General features: G+C 48.2%; 1 protein-coding gene across 1 annotated transcript in view; it reads right to left on the minus strand.

Annotated features, from left to right (window-relative positions):
- Positions 1-21715, minus strand: part of LOC139373956 (BCL-6 corepressor-like) — a 101128-nt gene extending 79413 nt beyond the window's left edge. The window contains exons 1-5 of the mRNA XM_071115039.1: positions 21053-21715; positions 9631-9713; positions 4564-8343; positions 1649-1705; positions 791-983 (exon numbers count right to left, since the gene is read on the minus strand). Coding sequence (XP_070971140.1) covers positions 791-983; positions 1649-1705; positions 4564-8343; positions 9631-9633 — 4033 coding nt within the window. The 5' untranslated portion in view covers positions 9634-9713; positions 21053-21715. The remainder of the gene's footprint in view (positions 1-790; positions 984-1648; positions 1706-4563; positions 8344-9630; positions 9714-21052) is intronic.
- Between the last annotated feature and the right edge of the window lie 3014 nt (positions 21716-24729).

The raw sequence follows: 24729 nt of genomic DNA on the forward strand, positions 1-24729 counted from the left end.
CCCTGCACTATGTCATAACAGCTATATGCCCTGCACTATGCCATAACAGCTATATGACCTGCACTATGCCATAACAGCTATATGACCTGCACTATGTCATAACAGCTATATGACCTGCACTATGCCATAACAGCTATATGACCTTCACTATGCCATAACAGCTATATGACGTGCACTATGCCATAACAGCTATATGACCTGCACTATGCCATAACAGCTATATGACCTGCACTATGCCATAACAGCTATATGACCTGCACTATGCCATAACAGCTATATGACCTGCACTATGCCATAACAGTTATATGACCTGCACTATGCCATAACAGCTATATGACCTGCACTATGTCATAACAGCTATATGACCTGCACTATGCCATTACAGCTATATGACGTGCAATATTCCGTAAGAGCTATAACACACAGCGTGTTGAAATATCTTCCCCTAATATAGACTCCAAATTCCTCTCCCACGCATTCTAATGGTGTGGCTTCATATGCAAAGCAGCTCCTGTTATGGAGGAAGGACAGGGAAGGGTTAAATATGAAGGCTGTTTTGTTACAATAGAGAGAGAAAAACCCCTCCGTCAGCCCTCATGAGGAAGGGAGAGAGAGGGGGAGGCTAGGCAGGTCGGGCGGATGTGTTTACCTCCCCGTATCCGCTGGTTACGAGCTGCTGCACCGTGTTACAGCTCTGGGGCTGTCCCTAGGCAGGGAGGAAGTACGCAGCAGCTCTTTGAGGTAGGTAGGAGTGTGTGTGTGTGTGTGGAGCGCTCCGGGTTCCTCTTACCGTCCTTCTCAGCCTCGTCTGTGAGGGCTGAGGCCCCTGGCCCCGTTCTGGCTGGGCCTTGGCATCGCGCCCTGTCCTCTCCTCCATCTCCATCCCCCTCTCTCCGCTCGCGCTGGCTGTCTGCCAAGTCCACCGCCGCCCCTCCTCCCTCCTTCTCCTTCAGTTCCAGCTCAGAGAAGCGCAGCATAGCACGCTACAGACACACACACACACACACACAGTCATGAGACCGACCCTGCGCTGCTCTCTTTTTCTTTTTCGCTCTCTCTCTCTCTCTCTCTCTCTCTCTCTCTCTCTCTCTCTCTCTCTCTCTCCGCACGAGGCCTCTTTCCCTGCTCCTCTACTAAGGGTCTGCGTCCCCAAAGGCCAAAGTGACTTCCTTCTTCCTTCCCTTATTTCCTCCATTTAGTTATGGTCTCCTTTCCGTCATCTGCACTGACGTGGATGCAAAAGCTGACAGGGTGAACGCCAGCCTCTGGAGAGCTGTTTGGTATGTAGCCTCTTAACCTTCACCTGTCAACTTGTTGTGAGATCAGATCAGTGCAGATTGAGGAAGGAGAGGGGACAAGGAAAGGAAGCCATTTTAGACTCTGTTGACTCTCTCTGTAGCCGTTCATGCTTTACAGTGAGGTCACCTCAACAACAGCTAACAACATTGACATCGATAAAACAGTTATGGTCTGGTAACAGAACTCCATGCCTCTTGTCCACTTTTACTCCTGACTGGCTGTCTAACAGAAACACACAAAAACAACGACAGAAAAGCCTGATTCTTCTACGACACTCCTGAAACCGCAAAAACCAAAATTAAAATAATAATTTGTCAAATTTTGGAATAAGAAGTGTAAATGAACTGACCTCACAGTAAGCAGCAGGTTGACTTAATTTACTGTCCTCTTGTGTTAAGCCTTCCATCTAAGTAATTGAATTAAACGGGTGCTCAATATTTTTGGCCAGTCATTTCAGTCATACAACTGTCATTTCAGTGATATAGAAAACTGACATTCATTAATATTAAAACTCCTCCTATTAACATCACACAGTTATGCATATGAATTGATTTAATAAACAAGTCAGAGTAGCAAGGTAAACAGAGGTGTGAATTAAGCAATAAGGCCCACGCTGGTGTGGTATATGGTCAATATACCACGGCTAAGGGCTGTTCTTATGCACGACGCAACGCGGGGTGCCTGGATACAGCCCTTAACCGTGGTATATTGGCCATAAACCACAAACCCTCGAGGTGCCTAATTGCTATTATAAACTGCTTACCAATGTAATTAGAGCAGTAAAAATACATTTTGCCATACCCGTGTTATACGGCTGTCAGCCAATCAGCATTCAGGGCTCAAACCACCCAATTTATAATAGCCTATAGATCACATTCAATACAACAGGGTTTCTGGCAGCCAAATGCCAATCTAGAAAGACATGAACACTGGAGCACACAATCTTGGGCGTCACAGAAACCTCCCTGTTGGGCTCCCATATAAAAAACATTAATTCAGTGGTAAATCAATGACCAGGCAGCAGATGCAGAGGCTGAGGCTGGGAAATAGGGCCAAGGCTGGGAATAGGGCCGAGGCTGGGAAATAGGGCCGATGCTGGGAAATAGGGCCGATGCTGGGAAATAGGGCTGAGGCTGGGGAATAGGGCCGAGGCTGGGAAATAGGGCCGAGGCTGGGAAATAGGGCCGAGGCTGGGAAATAGGGCCGAGGCTGGGAAATAGGGCCGAGGCTGGGAAATAGGGCCGAGGCTGGGAAATAGGGCTGAGGCTGGGGAATAGGGCCGAGGCTGGGAATAAGGCTGAGGCTGGGAAATAGGGCTGGGAAATAGGGCCGATGCTGGGAAATAGGGCCGATGCTGGGAAATAGGGCTGAGGCTGGGGAATAGGGCCGAGGCTGGGAAATAGGGCCGAGGCTGGGAAATAGGGCCGAGGCTGGGAAATAGGGCCGAGGCTGGGAAATAGGGCCGAGGCTGGGAAATAGGGCCGAGGCTGGGAAATAGGGCCGAGGCTGGGAAATAGGGCCGAGGCTGGGAAATAGGGCTGAGGCTGGGGAATAGGGCCGAGGCTGGGAATAAGGCTGAGGCTGGGAAATAGGGCCGAGGCTGGGAAATAGGGCCGAGGCTGGGAAATAGGGCTGAGGCTGGGGAATAGGGCCGAGGCTGGGAAATAGGGCTGAGGCTGGGGAATAGGGCTGAGGCTGGGAAATAGGGCCGAGGCTGGGAAATAGGGCTTAGGCTGGGGAATAGGGCCGAGGCTCGGAAATAGGGCTGAGGCTGGGAAATAGGGCTGAGGCTGGGGAATAGGGCTGAGGCTGGGAAATAGGGCTGGGAATAAGGCTGTGTTTGGGGAATGAGGCTGGGGAATAAAACTGGGGTTTGGAGAATGAGCCTGGGGAATAAGGCTGGGGTTGGGGAATGAGGCTGGGGAATAAGGCTGGGGTTGGGGAATGAGGCTGGGGATATAAGGCTGGGGTTGGGGAATGAGGCTGGGGAATAAGGCTGGGGTTGGGGAATGAGGCTGTGGAATAAGGCTGGGGTTGGGGAATGAGGCTGGGGAATAAGGCTGGGATTGGGGAATGAGGCTGGGGAATAAGAATGGGGTTGGGGAATGAGGCTGGGGAATAAGGCTGGGGTTGGGGAATGAGGCTGGGGAATAAGGCTGGGGTTGGGGAATGAGGCTGGGGAATAAGGCTGGGGTTGGGGAATGAGGCTGGGGAATAAGCCAGGGGTTGGGGAATGAGGCTGGGGAATAAGCCTGGGAATAGGGCTGGGGTTGGGGCGAGAGCCCCTCTAGTTGCAGGGCTGTGTTGAGTCTGTTTAGCGGAGGTTGGGCTGCTAGCGGGTGCTAATCTCCACCGTCGGAGGACTGGGAATTGGCCAGGATTCCACTAGAGCAGAGCTGAGAGAGCCAGGCTGTCTCTGCACCCCAGCACTCAGCCAACAGAGCTAGGGGGAGGATGGGGGAGAGGGGGAGGGGAGGTTATCAGAGTATAATTTGAGGACAGAGGAGCCTTTTGGGGACTGGGAGAAGGGAGGGGGCTGGCTGCTCTACCTCTATCCCTCCCCTCCTTCACCTACATCTATCCCCCCATCCCCAGGCCTCACCTGCAGGTTAACAATAGCCCGGGGCTGTAAGAGCCCGACAGGCCGCCATGGCACACACACACACACACAGAGGCACACACACACGCAGCCAGCAGCTTAGCTTCTGCCTGGCTGAGCAGCACGGGAACACACACACACACAGCGTGTTGTGTTCACTCGCTCTCTCTGCGAACTAAAACACCACCGCAGTGGAGGGCAGCTCCACGGGCTCATAGCGTGGGCGGGGGTGAGGGAGGCGGGAGGATGTCAGGAAGGGAGGGAGGGAGACAGAGGGGAGGCAAGGCAACGGCCAACAGTAATTATACTGGAGCTTGTGGAGACGGGGCTTGCAGGGCAGGGAGGCTGATACAGAGCAGAGAGCTTCGTACTTCCAACTCCACTGCTCTCTATGGACCACCATCTCCTTTAGATCTGCCCAGTGAAACCTGACTGGCTGAAATCTTAGAAAGACCCATCCTATCAGTCTTCCTTCCTTGTGGTTCCAACTGCTAAAACACCAGATGAAAGTCATCATCAAATCCCAAATCTAGATTTTCAATCAGGTGTGTTTTTCCTGGGTTGGAACAAAAGCCAACACATACTGCTTCGCTGTAGGAACCAGGAAAGGAGATGATTTTAAAGACTTTAAAAGGATTAGGTATGTATGTGTTCTGGGAGATTACCTGTAGTGCCCGCTGCTCTCTGCTCAGCTTGCTGGAGTCGGCGTACAGCTCGGTGGTGACACACTTGATGCGGTCACCAACGTAGCCAGAGGAGTTAGCGATGCGCTTGGCCAGGCTGGACCTCCTGGCCCTGGGGCAGCCTTGGTCGTCGTACTCCTCACCCTCGTGGGACTCTGTGTCCGTGTGCATGTCCTTGTCTAGGTCTGAGTAGTGGTCCATGGTCCTTTCATTCCTAAACCCAGATTTGTTCAAGGTGCGTTCCCTAGGAGAGTGGTCTGCGGAGGTGCGGTCCTCGCAAGAGCGGACCCTACATGTAAGATCAACACGTGTGCGGTCCCAAGAGCTGCGGTCCTTAAAAGTACAGTCCTCATGCGTATGGTCCCAGAAACTGCGGTCCCCAGAACTACGGTCCACAGAGGTGGGATCCTCAAAAGTACAGTCCCTGCTCTTAAGGCCCTCTAAAGATTGGTCTCTACGGTCCCAAGAGGTGCGGTCTCCAGAAGTCCTTGCGCAGCGAAGGGTCTGCTCCTCTGGCAGGTCAGAGATGGGGCTGCTTTCTGCAGGGCTGGGGCTGTCCTCCTCATGTCTGGGGAAAGGGCAGGGGGAGAGGGAGGGGGGAGAGGGACGGAGGGAGGAAGGGTGGAAGCCCAGCCACAGCTGGCTGCGTTGCTGCTGCTCTGCCTGCCTGTGGGCCTGGCCTGGCCTGAGTTCAACAGCCTGGCCGGTACGTAGCATGTGCTGGAGCTCTGCCTCTCTCCCCTCGTTTCTCCCGATACTCCCACTACCCACAGGTTTGGAAGGGTCTCCTCTCTTAGCGCATGGAGAGACAGCTTTGGTCAGGGGAGAGTCGCTGTCCCCATCGTCTTGGATTAAGTCGATACAGACTATCTCCTCTCTAGCTCCCATCAGGGGCTTATGGTTGAGGGTCTTTGAGCCCAGGCCTGTGGACCTGTCGGTCTCTCTGTCCCCCCTGCGGGTGTGTTTAGTGTCTGGGGCCTGGGTCTTGTAGGCCGGGGCAGAGCTCTCGTGGTGCTGCCAAATCTTCTCCTTGGGCCTGGACCTGAGCTCCTGCAGGCGCTCGCTGGTCTTGAGGTCCAGGCTTGTGTGGGGGGAGGACATGAGGGGGTGGACCATCTCCTGGGAGTCATGGAAGGTCAGGTAGTCCCCGTGGCTGGGTGGGATGCCGTATGGGAGGCCGTGCTTGGGGGGCAGGCGGGGTGGGTACAGGCTGCTGCTGCCCAGCAGAACAGGGTGGGGGTACACTGGGCCTTTGCCTGGCATGGGCATGTGGGGCAGGGACATGCTCTCCTGGACCGAGTAGGGCAGGTATCTATTAGCGTAGGCTAGGCTAGGGGGCAGATAGCCGTCACTCTGGGGGAGGTAGAGGTGGCTGGGGGGGTGGCCGGACGGATGGCTGTTGTCTAAGTGGGGCGGCTGCTGGGGCTTGAAGGGCATCTCCTGAGCCTCTGGTTTCTTCAGGGGTTTCCCAGAAGAGGGATGGCTGCCCACTCTGTTGGAAGAAGGGGCTGTCTCAGAGTAGTTGGGGGAGGATCTTGGCCAATCACCGTTGACCTTGGGAGAGGGGGAGGCAGAGGATGGTCGGCTCCCAGAAGGGGCTACCACAGCTGGGGCATGGCTGGGGGTGACAGCCCCATCGACCTCACCTATCCTGGGACAGGAAGAGCTTCGCTGCTGCGTCGAAGACAAGTTCTCCAGGTTTTTATGTTTGATGACGGAGGGGTCTTTGCTGTGGTTGACGTCTGAGCTGGAGCTGTCGTGGACCGGGGTCGGGCTGGGCACCACCCAGGAGGAGCGTAAAGTGCTAATGATCTCAGGCCTCTCAGAGGTTTTGGAGGAAGCCCCTGACGGGGAGAGGGTCTCTTTGAGGAGCTCCCGGCTGGGGGGTAAGCCGTATCGAGCCGCGGGCGAGTAGCCCAGCTTAGCCAAGGCCTCTAGTTTTGGGGGGAATCCGTTGGGGGAGCCTTCCAACTCCAGGATTTTGGCTGACAGATCCAGAGGCTTGTCCGCAGGGTCTTTGGCAGGAGCCTGTAGTACTGCTGGTCTATCAGAGGACAAAATCTTTAAAGGGGACTGGCTCCGCTTCCTTTCCCCATTCCTCTCCACATTCCTGTGCTCTGAGCTGCTGCCCTGCTCTTTGGCTTTGTGGGTGTTGCTGCCGGACCGCACCGGGGAGCGGTGCTCAGAGGCCATGCTGCTCATGTAGAAAGGATGGGACACCGACGAGGAGGAAGAGGTGGTGGTGGTGGAGGAGCAGGGGGGGCTTCGGAACAGTGACTTCTGGATGTCCAAAGTGCTGTTGTCTATGAGAGGAGAGGGGGGAGGGACTGAGGTCTGGGGAGGGTGGGGGGCTGTGCGGGGGGACTGCATTATAAGTGCTTGGGTGGAGTCCACTGGTAGGCTGCTGCTAATGTCAGTCCCAGCACTACTACTGCTACTACTGGTAATACTGCTACTGTTGTGAATGCTGCTGCTGCCAGAGCTCTTACTAGAGGAAGTCCGGCTGAGCTTACTACTGCTGCTGTTGTTGTTGTGCTGCCTGTCAGTATGGGACTGGGGCTGCCTGTCTCTACTGTGTGACTGGTGATGGGGTTGGGACTGGGACTGCCTGTCACTATGTGACTGGTGATGGGGTTGGGACTGGGGCTGCCTGTCACTATGTGACTGGTGATGGGGTTGGGACTGGGGCTGCCTGTCACTATGTGACTGGTGATGGGGTTGGGACTGGGGCTGCCTGTCACTATGTGACTGGTGATGGGGTTGGGACTGGGGCTGCCTGTCACTATGTGATTGGTGATGGGGTTGGGACTGGGGCTGCCTGTCACTATGTGACTGGTGATGGGGTTGGGACTGGGGCTGCCTGTCACTATGTGACTGGTGATGGGGTTGGGACTGGGGCTGCCTGTCACTATGTGACTGGTGATGGGGTTGGGACTGGGGCTGCCTGTCACTATGTGACTGGTGATGGGGTTGGGACTGGGGCTGCCTGTCACTATGTGACTGGTGATGGGGTTGGGACTGCTGGTGGGCCTGGTGCTGCTGGTGAAGCTGGGACCCGTAGGGGGAGGCCTCATGGTGAATCCGGGGGCCCAGGCCCTGCATCGGGGAGAGGGTGTTGGGGACCACCGTGGCCATGGGGATCCTCATAGGAGGGGCCAGGGGGGATGAGATGGGGGCCGGGGGGTACGGGGGCATGTAGAAGAGGCGCTCTGCCCCAGCAGCGCTACCCCCCGCCCCTCCACACAGGGACTGGTAGGCCAGGTGCTGGGGCAGGTAGGGTGAGGGCTGGGACAGGAACGAGGCCTTGTACATGTTGAGGGCTGCGTATTTGGAGGAGTCCAGGAAGGGGTACAGTCCGGGGTCTGTGTACGGGTTTACTGCCCAGGGCAGTCGCAGGAAGCCGTTGCTGCCGTTGAGGCCCAGCTCAGAGGGTTTATCTCCAGGCCCCACACGCCGCTCCATTCCCAGGCTCTCCCCTCCTCCACCAGGCCTCTGCAACCCAGCGGGAGAGCTCTTATACAGACCCACGTAACCGTTACCAGGCTTCCTGCCGTCCAAGGTCAACCCTTCGGGTTTGTAGACTAGGTCGTAGCCCAGGGGCAAGGAGGAGACCCCCTCCCTGGCTTTTTCGGAGGCGGACAAGGTGCGGATGCCCGGGTAGACCATCCCTCCGTGGACGCGGAGGCTTTCCCTCATCAGGCTGCTACGGTCCATGCCCAGGGCAGCTAGCGGGTTCATTCTGCAAGCAGCACTCGCATCCACCTGCAACAAGACAACACACAACGCCAAAGAGAGGGATGAGAGACTGAGCCTTATAGCACTAAAGGGATGACATTCTCATTTATACATGTTTATGGTTTCTCAGCATACTGTGGAGTCCTATTAGACAAGCTCTTGTGATATTACATTAGAGAATATTAAAGTGAATAAACTAACTTTTGGAAATATAATAAGTTGAATTTCCCCTCAATAAAAACAGATCCACTATCAACTTTTAAAGCTGTAGTAAGACCCTCTTAAACAGTTAACACAAATCAAGAGACCACTAGCTGGAGACGTGGGTATATTTGGTAGAATTTCCATTAGGAGCACATTAGTAATAAATCTCCATTAATCAAGCACGGGGGGATTCATTTAACAGAGAGCTCCATTTGAAAATGCCCGTCTCCATACTGTAACCACAACACTTAAGAACACGTCTCCGGACCCACTCTACAACAAGGGAAAGTCAAGGTCATTGGAGAGACGCCACACAAGCAGCAGAATATGGAGCCTTGCTTTGCAAATGGCACCTTATTCCCTATATAGAGCACTAATCTGTTCAAAAGTAGTGCACTATATAGAGAATAGGATGCCATTTGGATTGAATCCTTGCTCTATCTGGCCCTTGTAAGAGGGAAGCGCTAGCTGCAGCTGATTCCTAACAGGCGAAGAGAAGCCTTTGAGGCAGCCAGGCAAACGACATGTATCATCAGTCTGATCCATCATCACTAGCAGGGGGATTCATGTCTACCTGGATTGCTGATGTACCGCTACAGTAGACCAGCCCTCTGTTCTACTCCCACAGACCAAACCATACCTGGGTTCAAACAGTATTGTTTTTTATTCAAATACTTCAGCTGCACTTGATTGAGCCTGCCTGGCGCAATGGCACCAATGAAATCGTCCCAAAAGTGCACATTTTCACCCAACTCGTACTGCAAGGCAGGCTCAATCAAACACTCAAAGTATTTGAGAGATAGCAAAATACTATTTGGACCCGGGTCTGCCTGCAATAGAGCGAGTCCATGACAGAGTAGAGTACTGATGCCAGGAAGTGGATTAATTGAGTTTCCTGCCTGCCCACGGTACGATACGGGGGCGGCTGTTTGATTCATCTCCTATTGGATCAACTGCAGGACCCATTTAGAAATGATAGCAGGCAGCCCAGTGGAGGAGTAGCTACACCACAGTAATCCTACATCCAAATGAAAACCAAAGCCCTTGTGGAGGGCTCTTCCAGGTCTGCCATTCACTACATTACAGAGAGGGCTTCATATCGTAGCTTACCATGCTTTGTGTGATGTGGTGGTTCCTGGATGGTTAGATCCACATGGGTAGTCTGCCTCCCACCATCCCTCACTGGTACAATCCTGTCAAGACAAAGCCAGAACAAATGTGTGTTACCATCAATCAATCAATCAAATTTATAAAGCCCTTTTTACATCAGCAGACATCACAAAATGCTTATACAGAAACCCAGCCTAAAACCCCAAAGAGCAAGCAATGCAGAAAAGCAGTGGCTAGGAAAAAGTGCTTAGAAAGGCAGGAACCTAGAGAGCGCGCGACAAAGAGCGCAAGACTGAGTCAAAACAGCAGGTGACAAGGTAGCACGTCGGGTGAAATGGTCAGGGTTCTTCTTAGAAAGAAAATATACAACTATCGGAACTAAGACAAATAATTTATGTTGGCACAAGATGGAGGGAGTTGGAGCATAACTAACTAAATTATGTTGGTATGTGTATTGTTAAGAAAATAAAATCTTTGAACAAAAAAAGAAACCCAGCCTGAAACCGGGAGAGAGGATGAAACCGAGAGAGAGGAGGAAACCGAGAGAGAGGAAGAAACTGAGAGAGGAGGAAAACCGAGAGAGAGGAAGAAACTGAGAGAGGAGGAAAACCAAGAGAGAGGACGAAAACCGAGAGAGAGGAGGAAAACGAGAGAGAGGAAGAAACCGAGAGAGAGGAAGAAACTGAGATAGAGGAGGAAACCGAGAGAGAGGAGGAAACCGAGGGAGGAAGAAACCGAGAGAGAGGGGGAAACCGAGAGAGAGGAAGAAACCGAGAGAGAGGGGGAAACCGAGAGAGAGGAAGAAACCGAGAGAGAGAGGGGGACACCGAGAGAGAGGAAGAAACTGAGAGAGGAGGAAACCGAGAGAGAGGAAGAAACTGAGAGAGGAGGAAAACCAAGAGAGAGGACGAAAACCGAGAGAGAGGAGGAAAACGAGAGAGAGGAAGAAACCGAGAGAGAGGAAGAAACTGAGATAGAGGAGGAAACCGAGAGAGAGGAGGAAACCGAGGGAGGAAGAAACCGAGAGAGAGGGGGAAACCGAGAGAGAGGAAGAAACCGAGAGAGAGGGGGAAACCGAGAGAGAGGAAGAAACCGAGAGAGAGAGGGGGACACCGAGAGAGAGGAAGAAACTGAGAGAGGAGGAAACCGAGAGAGAGGAAGAAACTGAGAGAGGAGGAAACCGAGAGAGAGGAGGAAACCGAGAGAGAGGAAGAAACGGAGAGAGAGGAGGAAACCCAGAGAGAGGAGGAAACCGATAGTGAGGAAGAAACTGACAGAGGAGGAAACCGAGAGAGAGGAGGAAACCGAGAGAGAAGAAACTGAGAGAGAGGAGGAAACCGAGAGAGAGGAGAAAACCGAGAGAGAGGCGGAAACCGAGAGAGATGATGAAACCGAGAGAGAGGAAGAAACCGAGAGAGAGGAGGAAAACGAGAGAGAGGAAGAAACCGAGAGAGGAAGAAACCGAGAGAGGAAGAAACCGAGAGAGAGGAAGAAACAGAGAGAGAGGAGGAAACCAAGAGAGAGGAAGAAACCGAGAGAGAGGAAGAAACAGAGAGAGAGGAGGAAACAGAGAAAGAGGAGGAAACCGAGAGAGAGGAAGAAACAGAGAGGAGGAAACCGAGAGAGAGGAAGAAACTGAGAGAGGAAGAAACCGAGAGAGAGGCAGAAACTGAGAGAGGAAGAAACCAAAAGAGAGGCAGATACTGAGAGAGGAAGAAACCAAGAGATAGAGAGGCAGATACTGAGAGAGGAGGAGAAGGAAACCGAAGAGATAGGAAGAAACTGAAAGAGGAGGAAACCGAGAGAGAGGAAGAAACAGAGGAGGAAACCGAGAGAGAGGAAGAAACCGGGAGAGAGGAGGAAACCGAGAGAGAGGAAGAAACCGGGAGAGAGGAAGAAACAGAGTGAGAGGAGGAAACCGAGAGAGAGGAGGAAACCAAGAGAGAGGAAGAAACCGAGAGAGAGGGGGAAACCGAGACAGAGGAAGAAACTGAGAGAGAGGAGGAAACCGGGAGAGAGGAGGAAACCGAGAGAGAGGAGGAAACCGAGAGAGAGGAAGAAACCGAGAGAGAGGAAGAAACCGAGAGAGAGGAAGAAACCGAGAGAGAGGAGAAAACCGAGAGAGAGGCGGAAACCGAGAGAGAGGATGAAACCGAGAGAGAGGAAGAAACTGAGAGGAGGAAACCGAGAGAGAGGAGGAAAACGAGAGAGAGGAAGAAACCGAGAGAGAGGAAGAAACCGAGAGAGAGGAGGAAACCGAGAGAGAGGAAGAAACCGAGAGAGGAAGAAACCGAGAGAGGAAGAAACCGAGAGAGAGGAAGAAACAGAGAGAGAGGAGGAAACCGAGAGAGAGGAAGAAACCGAGAGAGAGGAAGAAACAGAGAGAGAGGAGGAAACAGAGAAAGAGGAGGAAACCGAGAGAGAGGAAGAAACAGAGAGGAGGAAACCGAGAGAGAGGAAGAAACTGAGAGAGGAAGAAACCGAGAGAGAGGCAGAAACTGAGAGAGGAAGAAACCGAGAGAGAGGCAGAAACTGAGAGAGGAAGAAACCGAGAGAGAGGCAGATACTGAGAGAGGAGGAAACCAAGAGATAGGAAGAAACTGAAAGAGGAGGAAACCGAGAGAGAGGAAGAAACAGAGGAGGAAACCGAGAGAGAGGAAGAAACCGGGAGAGAGGAGGAAACCGAGAGAGAGGAGGAAACCGGGAGAGAGGAGGAAACCGAGAGAGAGGAAGAAACCGAGAAAGAGGAGGAAACCGAGAGAGAGGAAGAAACCGGGAGAGAGGAGGAAACCGAGAGAGAGGAAGAAACCGGGAGAGAGGAGGAAACCGAGAGAGAGGAGGAAACCGAGAGAGAGGAGGAAACCGAGAGAGAGGAAGAAACCGAGAGAGAGGAAGAAACCGAGAGAGAGGAAGAAACCGAGAGACAGGAAGAAACCGAGAGAGAGGAAGAAACCGCAGGTCCAGGAAAAGGTAGCACGTCCGGTGAACAGATCAGGGTTTCATTGCCACGGGCAGAATTTCTTGGACTAATCAAATCTTGGCGAATGCAATGCATCTATGGTATAGCAATTTTATATTTCCGTTTGGGATCACGGAGCCAGAGCAATGATAACAAATGCCTCCTCTCAGCTCGTCTCCTAGGCAGAGCATAACTCATAATCTAACAGCCCCAGTGGCTGTCATCTGTCACAAGGAAATGTTTCAGCAAAGATGCAATCACCTTGCTGCCTCACCTGGGCTTTCCAGCCACACAGCTTGCTGCCTCACCTGGGCTTTCCAGCCACACAGCTTGCTGCCTCACCTGGGCTTTCCAGCCACACAGCTTGCTGCCTCACCTGGGCTTTCCAGCCACACAGCTTGGCTGCGACATAAAAAGGAGAGGGGGCCTTGGGCAGGAGATGACATACACAAACACACACCAGACGCATGCCACACACATACACACACACAGTAACCCGCCATTGATGGGTTTACAGACGTGGAATTTCAATAATGCAGGCCTGCCCTTATCTCCAGCCATTGAAGGAGGGGGGAGAGGTGGGAGAGAGTGGCCATTTTCATCCATCAAACTGTCCCCGCCTCACGCTTCCTCCATGCTCCCCTCTGGCTAGCTGCTTTCGTCATTTGCATAGCAACATTGCAGCTACGAAGCAACATTACTATTTATTGCCAAGCAACCTGAACAAAGAAATGGGGCAAAAATAACGTGTCGAGGGGACTACCAACGTTTTAGATGTATGCAAATTCCCACATGTGGATTGGGGACAAATTCTGGTGGAATAAAAGTCTCCTTAGAAAGTTCCAGTTCATCACTTCAGGTGACAATCAACAAAGTAAAGGATGGAAGTATGTGCACAACCTAGATACTGCAGCAGCAATACACACACAGAGTACCAGTCAACAGCAATACACACACAGAGTACCAGTCAACAGCAATACACACACAGAGTACCAGTCAACAGCAATACACACACAGAGTACCAGTCAGTAGCAATACACACACAGAGTACCAATCAACAGCAATGCACACACAGAGTACCAATCAACAGCAATACACACACAGAGTACCAGTCAACAGCAATACACACACAGAGTACCAGTCAACAGCAATACACACACAGAGTACCAGTCAACAGCAATACACACACAGAGTACCAGTCAACAGCAATACACACACAGAGTACCAGTCAGTAGCACTATATGTGAATTCCAGTTAGCAGAGGCTTTCATTCAAAGCGACTTAAAAAAAAATTATTTAACCTTTAACTAGGCAAGTAAGTTAAGAACAAATTATTATTTACAGTGATGGCCTACCCCGGACAACGCTGGGCCAATTGTGCGCCGCCCTATGGGACTCCTAATCACGGCCCATACTCGACCAACTGAGCTACAGAGGCCCTTGCTCGACCAACTGAGCTACATAGGACCATGCTGGACCAACTGAACTACATAGGACCATGCTGGACCAACAGAGCTACAGAGGACCATGCTGGACAAACTGAGCTACAGAGGACCATGCTGGACCAACTGAACTACACTGGACCATGCTGGACCAACTGAGCTACACAGGACCATGCTGGACCAACTGAGCTACACAGGACCATGCTGGACCAACTGAACTACATAGGACCATGCTGGACCAACTGAGCTACACAGGACCATGCTGGACCAACTGAGCTACACAGGACCATGCTGGACCAACTGAACTACATAGGACCATGCTGGACCAACTGAGCTACACAGGACCATGCTGGACCAACTGAGCTACACAGGACCATGCTGGACCAACTGAACTACATAGGACCATGCTGGACCAACTGAGCTACACAGGACCATGCTGGACCAACTGAGCTACACAGGACCATGCTGGACCAACTGAGCTACAGAGGAACATAGAAGACGAATACCTGTCTTTTGAACAAAATACATTATAATGTAGTGTAATAACAGTCCTATTAGCAATTAGCACATTCATCAAATTTGTACACTCTGGACCTCAGATCACACACAACGTAGGACCGTGCCTGGACAATTCCAATGGTCTCGCATCACTCCTACAACCAAATCCCTCACCTATTCCCTATAGACATCACATTCACTGCAACCATTAAATCATTTCCAGTTCTGCTCAAGGAGGAGTCTATAGCGCAGAGAGTGGAACAACAGTTCAGTCACGTTCTCCACATTCATTCTCCACACCCTCCATGACCCTAGCTTTCAGTCAGCCGACAGGGAGAGGGCGGGAGGGAGTGGAGAGATAAACCCATTTCGTACACCCCTCCCCTTGCCCAGGATAAACAAACTCCACTCTCAATCAACGGCATGTGCTGTTGAATAGGCAGAAGGAGACTTATTGCTTATTTCTAGAGCGAAAAACAGTGTTTTATTGTTTATTGTTCTGATTCACAGAACTGCTTTTCATAGGCAACGGAGAAAACCTATTCTTCAGACTAGGGGTGTCATGTACACCAAAAATCTGAGGGGGAACAAAGTACATGAGGATGGCTGGGGGTTGGTCCATAGGGGGACTAGCCCGTGTCTGTAAATTGGTTAATTCTACATTTTTCAAACACCTAGAATGAATCATATGTAAAAAATATTTTTTGTATTATTATTTTTTTCACACACACACACACACACACACACACACACACACACACACACACACACACACACACACACACACACACACACACACACACACACACACACACACAACCAGTCAAAAGTTTGGACACCTACTCATTCAAGGGATTCTTTATTTTTACTATTTTCTACATTGTAAAATAATAGTGAACACATCAAAACTATTAAATAACATATGGAATCATGTAGTAAACAAAACAGGGTTAAACAAATCAAAATGTATTTTAGATTTTATAAACTTCAAAGTAGCCAATCTGTCTTGATGGCAGCTTTGCATTCTCTCAACCAGCTTCACGAGGTAGTCACCTGGAATGCATTTCAATTAACAGGTATGCCTTATTAAAAGTTAATTTGTGGAATTCATTTCCTTCTTAATGCATTGGAACCAATCAGTTGTGTTGTGACAAGGTAGGGGTGGTATACAGAAGATAGCATTATTTGGTAAACGAGTAAGTCCATATTATGGCAAGAACAGCTCAAATAAGCAAAGAGAAATGACAGTCCATCGTTACTTTAAGGCATGAAGGTCAGTCAATGCCGGAAAATGTCAAGAACCTAGAACGTTTATTCAAGTGCAGTCTCAAAAACCATCAAGCGTTATGATGTAACTGTCTCTCATGAGAACCGCTAGAGGAAAGGAAGACGCAGAGTTACCTCTGCTGCAGAGGATAAGTTCATTAGAGTTACTAGCCTCAGAAATTGCCACCCCAAAAAATGCTTCACAGAGTTCAAGTAACAGACATCTCAACATCAACTGTTCAGAGGAGATTGCGTGAATCAGGACTTCATGGTGTAATTGCTGCAAAGAAACCACTACTAAAGGACACCAATAAGAAGAGACTTGCTTGGGCCAAGAAACACGAGCAATGGACATTAGACCAGTGGAAATCTGTCCTTTGGTCTGGAGTCCAAATTTGAGATTTTTGGTTCCAACCGCTGTGTCTTTGTGAGACACAGAGTAGGTGAATAGATTCTCTCCGCATTTGTAGTTCCCACCGTGAAGCATGGAGGAGGAGGTGTGATGGTGTGGGGTTGCTTTGCTGGTGACACTGTTGTTTATTTATTTAGAATTCAAGGCACACTTAACCAGCATGTCTACTACAGCATTCTGCAGCGATACACCATCCCATCGGGTTTGCGCTTAGTGGGACAGGACAATGACCCCACACACCTCCAGGCTGTGTAATGGCTATTTGACCAAGAAGGAGAGTGATGGAGTGCTGCATCAGATGACCTGGCCTCCACAATCACCCAACCTCAACACAATTGAGATGATTTTGGATGAGTTGGACTGCAGAGTGAAGGAAAAGAAGCCAACAGCTCAGCATATGTGGGAACTCCTTCAAGACTGTTGAAACGAAAAAGCATTCCAGGTGAAGCTGGTTGAGAGAATGTGCAAAGCTGTCATCAAGGCAAAGGGTGGCTACTTTGAAGAATCGCAAGAACAAAATATATTTTGATTTGTTCAACACTTTTTTGGTTACTACATGATTCCATATGTGTTATTTCATAGTGTTGTCTTCACATTTATTCTACAATGTAGAAAATAGTACAAATTAAGAAAAACCCTTGAATGAGTAGGTGAGTCCTAACTTTTGATGGGTACCAATATATATGTGCATATCTAACCCTACCTCTTGAGCTGTCTTACTGGTGTTTTTTACAGAAAATTAAGCGGGCCCTATTATTGGTGTGACACAAATGGCCAGAAATGAACTCATGTTTTTTTTATCCAGTTAAAATGCAAAGTGCCAGCTGAGCCATTTGTTGTTTTGGCCTTGCTTCCCTTTATCTTTCACATTTGGAGTCCCTCCCCCCTATCTCTATTTTGGCTCCAACTCTCATGACGCTTCGATGCCCTAACAGCGCCCCAGACAAAGCAGCCTGTAGTCTGGTTTTGTTTCGTGCGACTCGCCCCAGCAGCAGTCTGCATGTGCTCCTTAACCGCAGATATTTGATAAGCCTGTTACGAAACAACTTCCCCCCTTCCTCACACAGAACAGAGATCTCTCGTGCAATGTCGTCACACAGAACAGAGGTCTCTCGTGCAATGTTCTTTCTTGAAGAGGTTCGCAGCCAAGGGAATTGTCCCACTCACCGCAATGTGAGACAAGCAATTCGTCATTAAACTGTCATTTGTCCCTCTGTCTACATTCATTTACATTTCAATAGAACACTTATATTTGTGACATTGGCCAATGCACACATTTGTGTGATTGTCTAGGCATACTGCATTATGGCAATATAATATTATCATATTTATTTACATAACCATTAACATAATTGAATTCATTAATAAAATTACTAAATAAAATGGATTAGTTGTATTCCGATTGATTAATCATTTTCAGGGAAACGGGCGTGTCCAGACTTCAGATTACAACCATGGATGCGTTGGGCGCGCCATTATTCAAACGGATAAAACCTTGCTGGTAAGAAAAACAAGTCCCCGTATGCGCAATCATTTAATGGTCGTGTTATTTCGTTTCCTGTATGTAGGCAATTCAATGTGAAACCAAACCATTGCGCTCTCCCTCACTCCTTCTGGAGGTTGACGGCTTTGTTTGTTGGTGCATAAAACCAATCCAAAATAATACGGCCCTAAGCCTATCCAAAAAGTAGTTCAAAGGGTTTTACTTAATTTTACAGTTTGTATTGCTTTTTATTGCATCAGGGGATCAGCCTACACAGACACGTTTTGACAATGACAGTGTCAGGATTTAGGAAACACGGCAACACCCCTGGCTACGGGCATGGTGGTGGTTTTACAATGTGGATTCGCCTAACAAATTCATCAATAACGTAAACATGTAGGCTAGACTTTATCCAACGACCTAGGATATTTGTAGGCTATAGGCCTAGGATAAGACGAGCACCCAACAGATATCATGCGACCTGTACGACATGCCGTCTAATTGCACCGTTTATATTACAGAATCATAAACGTGTCATTCAAAGCACGGCGTGACAAATTCACAAAATCAATGGGAGGCGAGCAGAAACAGCCAGCCAAACACCACGGAGGTGTCCCTCACTTGACCTAAAACTTGGCTGCTCCAATTCGAGGGGCCCCGGGTTCCATTTAAATAAAATATGTGCCCCTAGTGCAAGGTACCTCGGGGCTGTTATCCTTTCTACTTAGGTGCATTCTGGCTGCTGGTGAGAACGTCGCGTAAAGAAAACAATGTGTGGGCGTCAGGAGGCGTCCTTTTACGAGAGAGCGCAGAGAACCGTGCATACAGAGCTCCTGCTGCGGCACAAAAGCGCTCTGAAGCGGAGAGAAGAGCTCTCCTGTTTCGGGACCGCGGTCCCAGGGGAGACTCGCCTTGTAGAGGAAAAGCTTCAATCAAACTGTAACATCTCCAGCGGGAGTCAACTATGCAATTCTCTCTACAGCTCACTGCAGTGCCGTGGGTTTATTTTCCTTCACAAGCGTTTCCACTGATTGTGTCAAACTCGGAAAATAGCGGACCTATATCCTATTAATAAATTCGGCATATGTTAGAAGTAGCCTATAGGCCTACTGTCAGAGAAAGGCCTAATTTAAGCCTACATGACAACAACCAGCTATTATTGTGACAGCAGAAAAAGCTTGACAACTGTGAGTCAATCACGCTTATCGTTGATGCCTTAATACTCTTACCATTGTTCAAAAGAAAAAGCCGAAATAAATGTTTATCTGACGCAGAATGTTCTCGGCGGTTGGCCAACGACTTACTATTTCCATATCACATTTCAAGGTGGTGGATGAAGGAAAAAAATATCCTCAAAACCACCGTCTCTCTGGACACGACTCGTCTGTCTGCCTGCGTTGAGTGCACAAAGGCTCCAGCAAGACCGAGATGGCTGCGCTAAAAATAAACAACCCGGGTTGACAGAATGGCCTTCACCAAATAAATGCAGAATGCGAGTAGGGAGGTCTCTTCTCAGATAAATCATTTAAAAAGTATGATTTTGACAATACCAATTGGTTAGGCAAGCTGTTTAATCCGTTCTTGTGTCCTGAAATCTGTTATTTGAACATAAAAACGGGTCTACAGGTACTTGCGTGACTGTTGTAATGGATGTCTTTCAAGACGTATCCAAGTTGTAGGCCTAATTGTTCGTATGTGACAGCATTCATTAGATTCGAGTGTCATATGAGATATGCCTAGATAGTTGTCAACAGCATGATAGCCTTCATTTATGCCAAATGCAAACAACAATGCGGGTAAAATGCGCTCTCATAGCCCCCATACCAAGTTGGTTAAATTGAAATATGAACAAAAAACATTCCTAGTCTTGAAATGCAATCAGTTTGAAATTGGTTCTTCAGTAGGCCTATAAAGGACAATATTTTGTGAATAAGCTCTGTGACAATAGGCCTACTAAACCAACCCCTCGGTCTTAATGCCACATTCAGCTTTCAGTTAGGCTACCAAGTATTCGGGATTAATTTATGGTACCAAAGTAGGAAACAGGAAACAAGGAATATAAGTAGGAACCAACAAATTCCAGATAACTTTTGTGAAATAAACAGCCTAGGCCTGTATTATTTTCCTATGAGCCTAAAGCGCAGTAAGTTGCGTCTCCACTGTGTTCGCTCTGTTCTTGGAGTAAAAGTTTAAAAACACAAATTGAGGCGTTTTTATGAGTCCAAAAACACTGCACTCCGTTGTTGCGTCTGCGATTGCTTGTGTCTAGTACTGTATATGCAACGGGTCGAATTCCGTAGCGCAGCCTGTGACCAGAGTCATTTCCCGTCCCCGGGGCGAGAGGAGTTCAGACTCGTTTAAGTTAAGGCGACAGAACACGTCAAGTTGCCAACATGACAAGAGTATATGGTGTACAAGAAAATACCTTGCATCATCCAATGTGGGACAGAAGCCTTAGACACGTTTACTTAGGCTTACATTATCCCGCAGGACATCTACACCCTTCTCAATGCGCTCGATCACCGAGCCCGTTATAACAATTCATTTTAAAACATGATTGCCGCATTCTATCCATGAAGTCGTTCATGAATGGAAAACCATACAGCCCACCACACCATCATCCACTCGCTGAAATGCGCAGTGAAATTACACAGATGACCTCCACAAGCGTTTATCTGCAAAGTCGTTCCACAATGTATATGGGATGGTGTCAAAAATGGGCGAGGCACTAAATTAAGACGGAATCTTAAAGAAAAACGCCTATAAGCCGATTCCCACAGAGACTCAACTAATTTGTTTATGCCAGGCCATTCATTTGAAACATGAGAATTAGATTAGCCTACATCGAAATCACACACGCGCTACACGCTATTTTTTTATTTGACATTTTCCTTTAAATTTAGCTGACTGTCTGAAAAAAAAAGGTTAGCTGGAAAGTCCCGTGACAACGTTGGATCTCTCATTATGACTTACTAAGAGTTTGGATGAACGATAAACCATGTAGGCTTAATCAACACATTTCCGTTACCAAACCATCCAATATTACACCATCTTAGGCTACAATCTTTCTATAGAAACGGGTGTAGGGCTAGACTAGGTTTATACAAAGCCTATGTGAAACATGAATTCTACTAGGTTAACACATATCTCTCAGTACACAAAAACATTGGCAAGCAACTAAATATTCCACTTAAATACGCAGTTCTTTGTAGAAGCCCTTATCAGATGGCCAAGTCTCCATATAGTCAGAGCGACGCCGAACAAGATCGAGTCTTCAGACTGGAGCATGACAGAAAAGCAAACAAAACGAAACATGGAAAGGAAAACCAAGGCACAAACGTTCACAAAACTTCTTAGCCTACCTGATAGAAATTCCAGAATAATTTCTCTAAATTCTATTGTTCTTGGCCAAAACGCAAAATGTCCAGTTGGAACTTTTTGGCCGTGTTCTCTAGGATCCACGAGTCAGTCAAAACGACCCAACGAGAGTTCGTGCGTCGGGGGTTAATTTCACTTTTGTAATGTAACTTTACAGCAAATAGGGGTGACAATGTTGTGCTTGTTAAATGACATGTAGGTAAGATTAGACTACGAAAACATCCTTAGTCTTTATACATTTCCAGTTGGTAAAAATCCGGGAATGACGAGTCGGCGACAATGAACGAACAGATCCACGGAGTCGCAGTGATAGGCTACGTTTCTGCCCCCAGTGAATATATCCATTAGTAAAAAGACACCAAGTGCATCGTTGTCGTGAATGTTTCAAGGAGCACAGGTGGCAACAACGGTTGTAGGTCTCAATAAACAATAAACATATTCAGTCTGGTTATGCATTGCAGCGCCATGTTGAGCTCGCAATACAGCACACACGCCACCTCAAAAATATGGCGAGAATTTCCGTTTTCAACAAATAAAGAATGCTAACAGTGCCCATTATCTTCAGTGAGAGGCTAGGGTGTTTCTGTCAATGTTCCCATTCGTTTTTTATTTCGTCCTAGTTTTACTGTTCCGTTTTCTTCCGTATGGCACCATTCAGAGCACTCACAACTACCGCCTCCAGACGTACAGCGGAGAATGAGTGCCTGCGCCTTGGTTCCAGTCGCAGACTCTACCCAGAAGGCCAATCGGGGAACCGCAATTACCATAAACCTCCAGCACGCTTCGCTCCACCAGCGCTCTCCACAGCGAAAACAAAGGGAGGGAGGAGGGAGAGCGAAAGAGAACGCCAGCGAGCGAGGGAGATATTGAAGGTATATAGGTTACTGTGCATATTCGTTTTTTTGGGCAATAGATTATGCTATATGCCTACATTTATTTATTTTTGCTCAGTGTTGGGTATGGCATATTGTCAAGTCTATGTCCCATTCCAGGTATATATAATATTTTCTATCCCAATTATACTGTATCATGTGTATACTTCTACTTTGAAGAAAGCAACAAACAGAAAACTTCATTCTCGAATTTACCCTACACTCTTAGAAAAAAAGGTTCTGGATAGAACCAAAAAGGGTTCTATGCGTGCTTCATATATGGTACCTCTTATGGTTCTATATAGAACCCGAATTGGTTCCATATAGAACAGTATATGAAACCCAATGGTTCTATATTACCCAATTTTGGTTCAGGAAGAAGAACCCTACAAAAGGGGTTTATATAGAACCTTTAGGGGTGCCATATATGAAACAAGAAATATAACCATTTTTGGTTCAACCAGAACCTTTTTTTCTAAGAGTGTAGGGTAAATTCGAGTATGAAGTTTTCTGTTTGTTGCTTTCTTCAAAGTACACAAATGATACAGTATAATTGGGATAGAAATTTTTATAAAATGATCTATCCCTGGAATCATTGGGACATAGACTGGACAATATGTCATACCCAACACTGACAGCAAAACGTATATTTAGGCACATAGCATAATCTATTGCCCAGGTCTATAACCACAGATCTCCGATCACCTGACCCCAAATCAATCCTACATCTAAGGAATATAATATAATGGAAACAGACTAGAGAGCTATACAATACTTGGCGCTGCGTCATGAGAAAAACTACCCATTTCGTTTAAAACTGTGCAAAAGGAAGCATCATAATAGCTCAAACCGGGTCCGCGTAATTGGATTGCCGTTATTAATGACAGACAACTCTCCCCCTACAGTCCCATGGGAACTAACCCGTGGGGTTATGCCGCTTCATTGCGCTCTGCACCGCGGTGGATTTCACATGAGCACGATGAATGCACACACAGTAAAGGCATTACATGCGATCGATACGCAGTGGTGAAACGGTTGTTGAATAGATAACGGTTCCTTTCTAAAGGGATTTCTATAAAACCGTTTTTTCTACCGCCACATAGGCCTAACTAACAATTACTGTCAACCGAATATGAGGCAACATTGCAATTAGTTGGCCTATAAAGTTAAATCCAAACGTGTCAAATGTTATTAGATTAAATTGTTGACTATAATGAAGTACCTGGAGATTGGACATGTTTAATTTATTCTGAGAATGTACACACAGATGATGAGATGGGCGCGATCCGCGAAGGGGGTGAGTGTCGAAAAAAGGGGCGAGGAAAACAAGTTGGCAAAGCCCTTGTCAGCAATACTCAGCATCAAAGCCAAACTTGCTATTGACAGTGAGTGTATTTGTAGATTTCTTGTGAACATGCCCTCTGGACCTTTTAGGCTACAGGTCTGGAACTATATGGCACTGTCAGTGCGCTCGACACACATGCCTGTGGTCGCTTGCTCAAGTTCCATTAAAGCTGTTTCCCCTCAGGTACTGTAGGTTTAGGCCTATGGGCTTTATAAATCACTCCAGAAAACGGTGGGGTAACGGGGTGTGTTGCTTTTACATACTGAGGCGAGGCTATGTATCTTATTTGTCTGCGCATTTGTAATGGCCTACGCATTAAGATTCGTGCGTCATTATCCTAATGGTTTGTGTCAGACGCTTGTTGATTCTTTCCAGTCAACACCTAATGAAGGAACAGTGACCTGTAGGCTCTCCATGTATTTAGCCCTGATTACATGTAGGCCTACATGTGTGAGCGCTATCAAAATTGAATATTCCTTTTATATCAGCTGGTGCTCCCTAAAACACTGAGATGACACTGGACCAACATCAAGCGCATGGTAGTGGTAATGCGGGTTGGCACTTCGAGACAGATGGACGCCTTGCAATGGAAAACCGGTCGCAACCCAACACCAGGTTCAAGCGAGCCCGTAATGGTGCAAACCATCTGTGATGGTGCATTACTGCCACCTTCTGGACAGTTGTGTTCATTAAGATTTGGCACACGAAGAAAAGAGCGCAACACCGTAGTCTTTTACCCGTGTAGTGGCACTGTTATTACACCGTATCAACATTCTATTAACACTTGCCCCCAATCCCCCCTTCCCCAAAACACGTGTAAATATTGGACTATAAAGTGTGCCTTCCTGTATTATACTTATGCTACGATGGTTATTCTATTCAACTGAGCCATTTACTGCATGTTGCTATTCTTGTATTTTCTTATTTCTTATTGTTTTGCATTGTCGAGAAGGAACCTGCAAGTAATCATTTCATTGGACAGTGTATACTATGTGTATCCGTACACAAGTCTAATAAAACTTGAAACAGGTGGCCTAACTGGCCACTTATTCATAAAGTGTCTTGGTGCTGATCTATGATCAGTTTGAGCTTTTTGGATGATAATGAAAAAGATCACATGGACAGGGAGGACCTGATCCTAGATCAGCACTCCTGCTCTGAGATGCTTTATGAATATGGCCCCTGGAGAGCAGTGGAAAGGGAGAACCCCCAAAGACCAAAGACAGTGACTGAGGGGAAGATGTCACAGGGGGTATTTGGAAGAAGCCCAGTAGTGTCCCTGTAGATAGATAGAGCCATTTTCCTGATACATAGAAACTAGTCTGAAACCTATCCCTAGGCAACACAATGGTGTGGTTTCAATGAAGGAAATACGTAGTTCCTCTATGCCAAAAACGTCCATCGTTGAAACCAGACCCTAGTCACTGTGTTGCATAGGGTCAGT

Source organism: Oncorhynchus clarkii, chromosome 18, assembly GCF_045791955.1.
Source record: "Oncorhynchus clarkii lewisi isolate Uvic-CL-2024 chromosome 18, UVic_Ocla_1.0, whole genome shotgun sequence".
In the NCBI taxonomy this organism is placed as follows: Eukaryota; Metazoa; Chordata; class Actinopteri; order Salmoniformes; family Salmonidae; genus Oncorhynchus; species Oncorhynchus clarkii.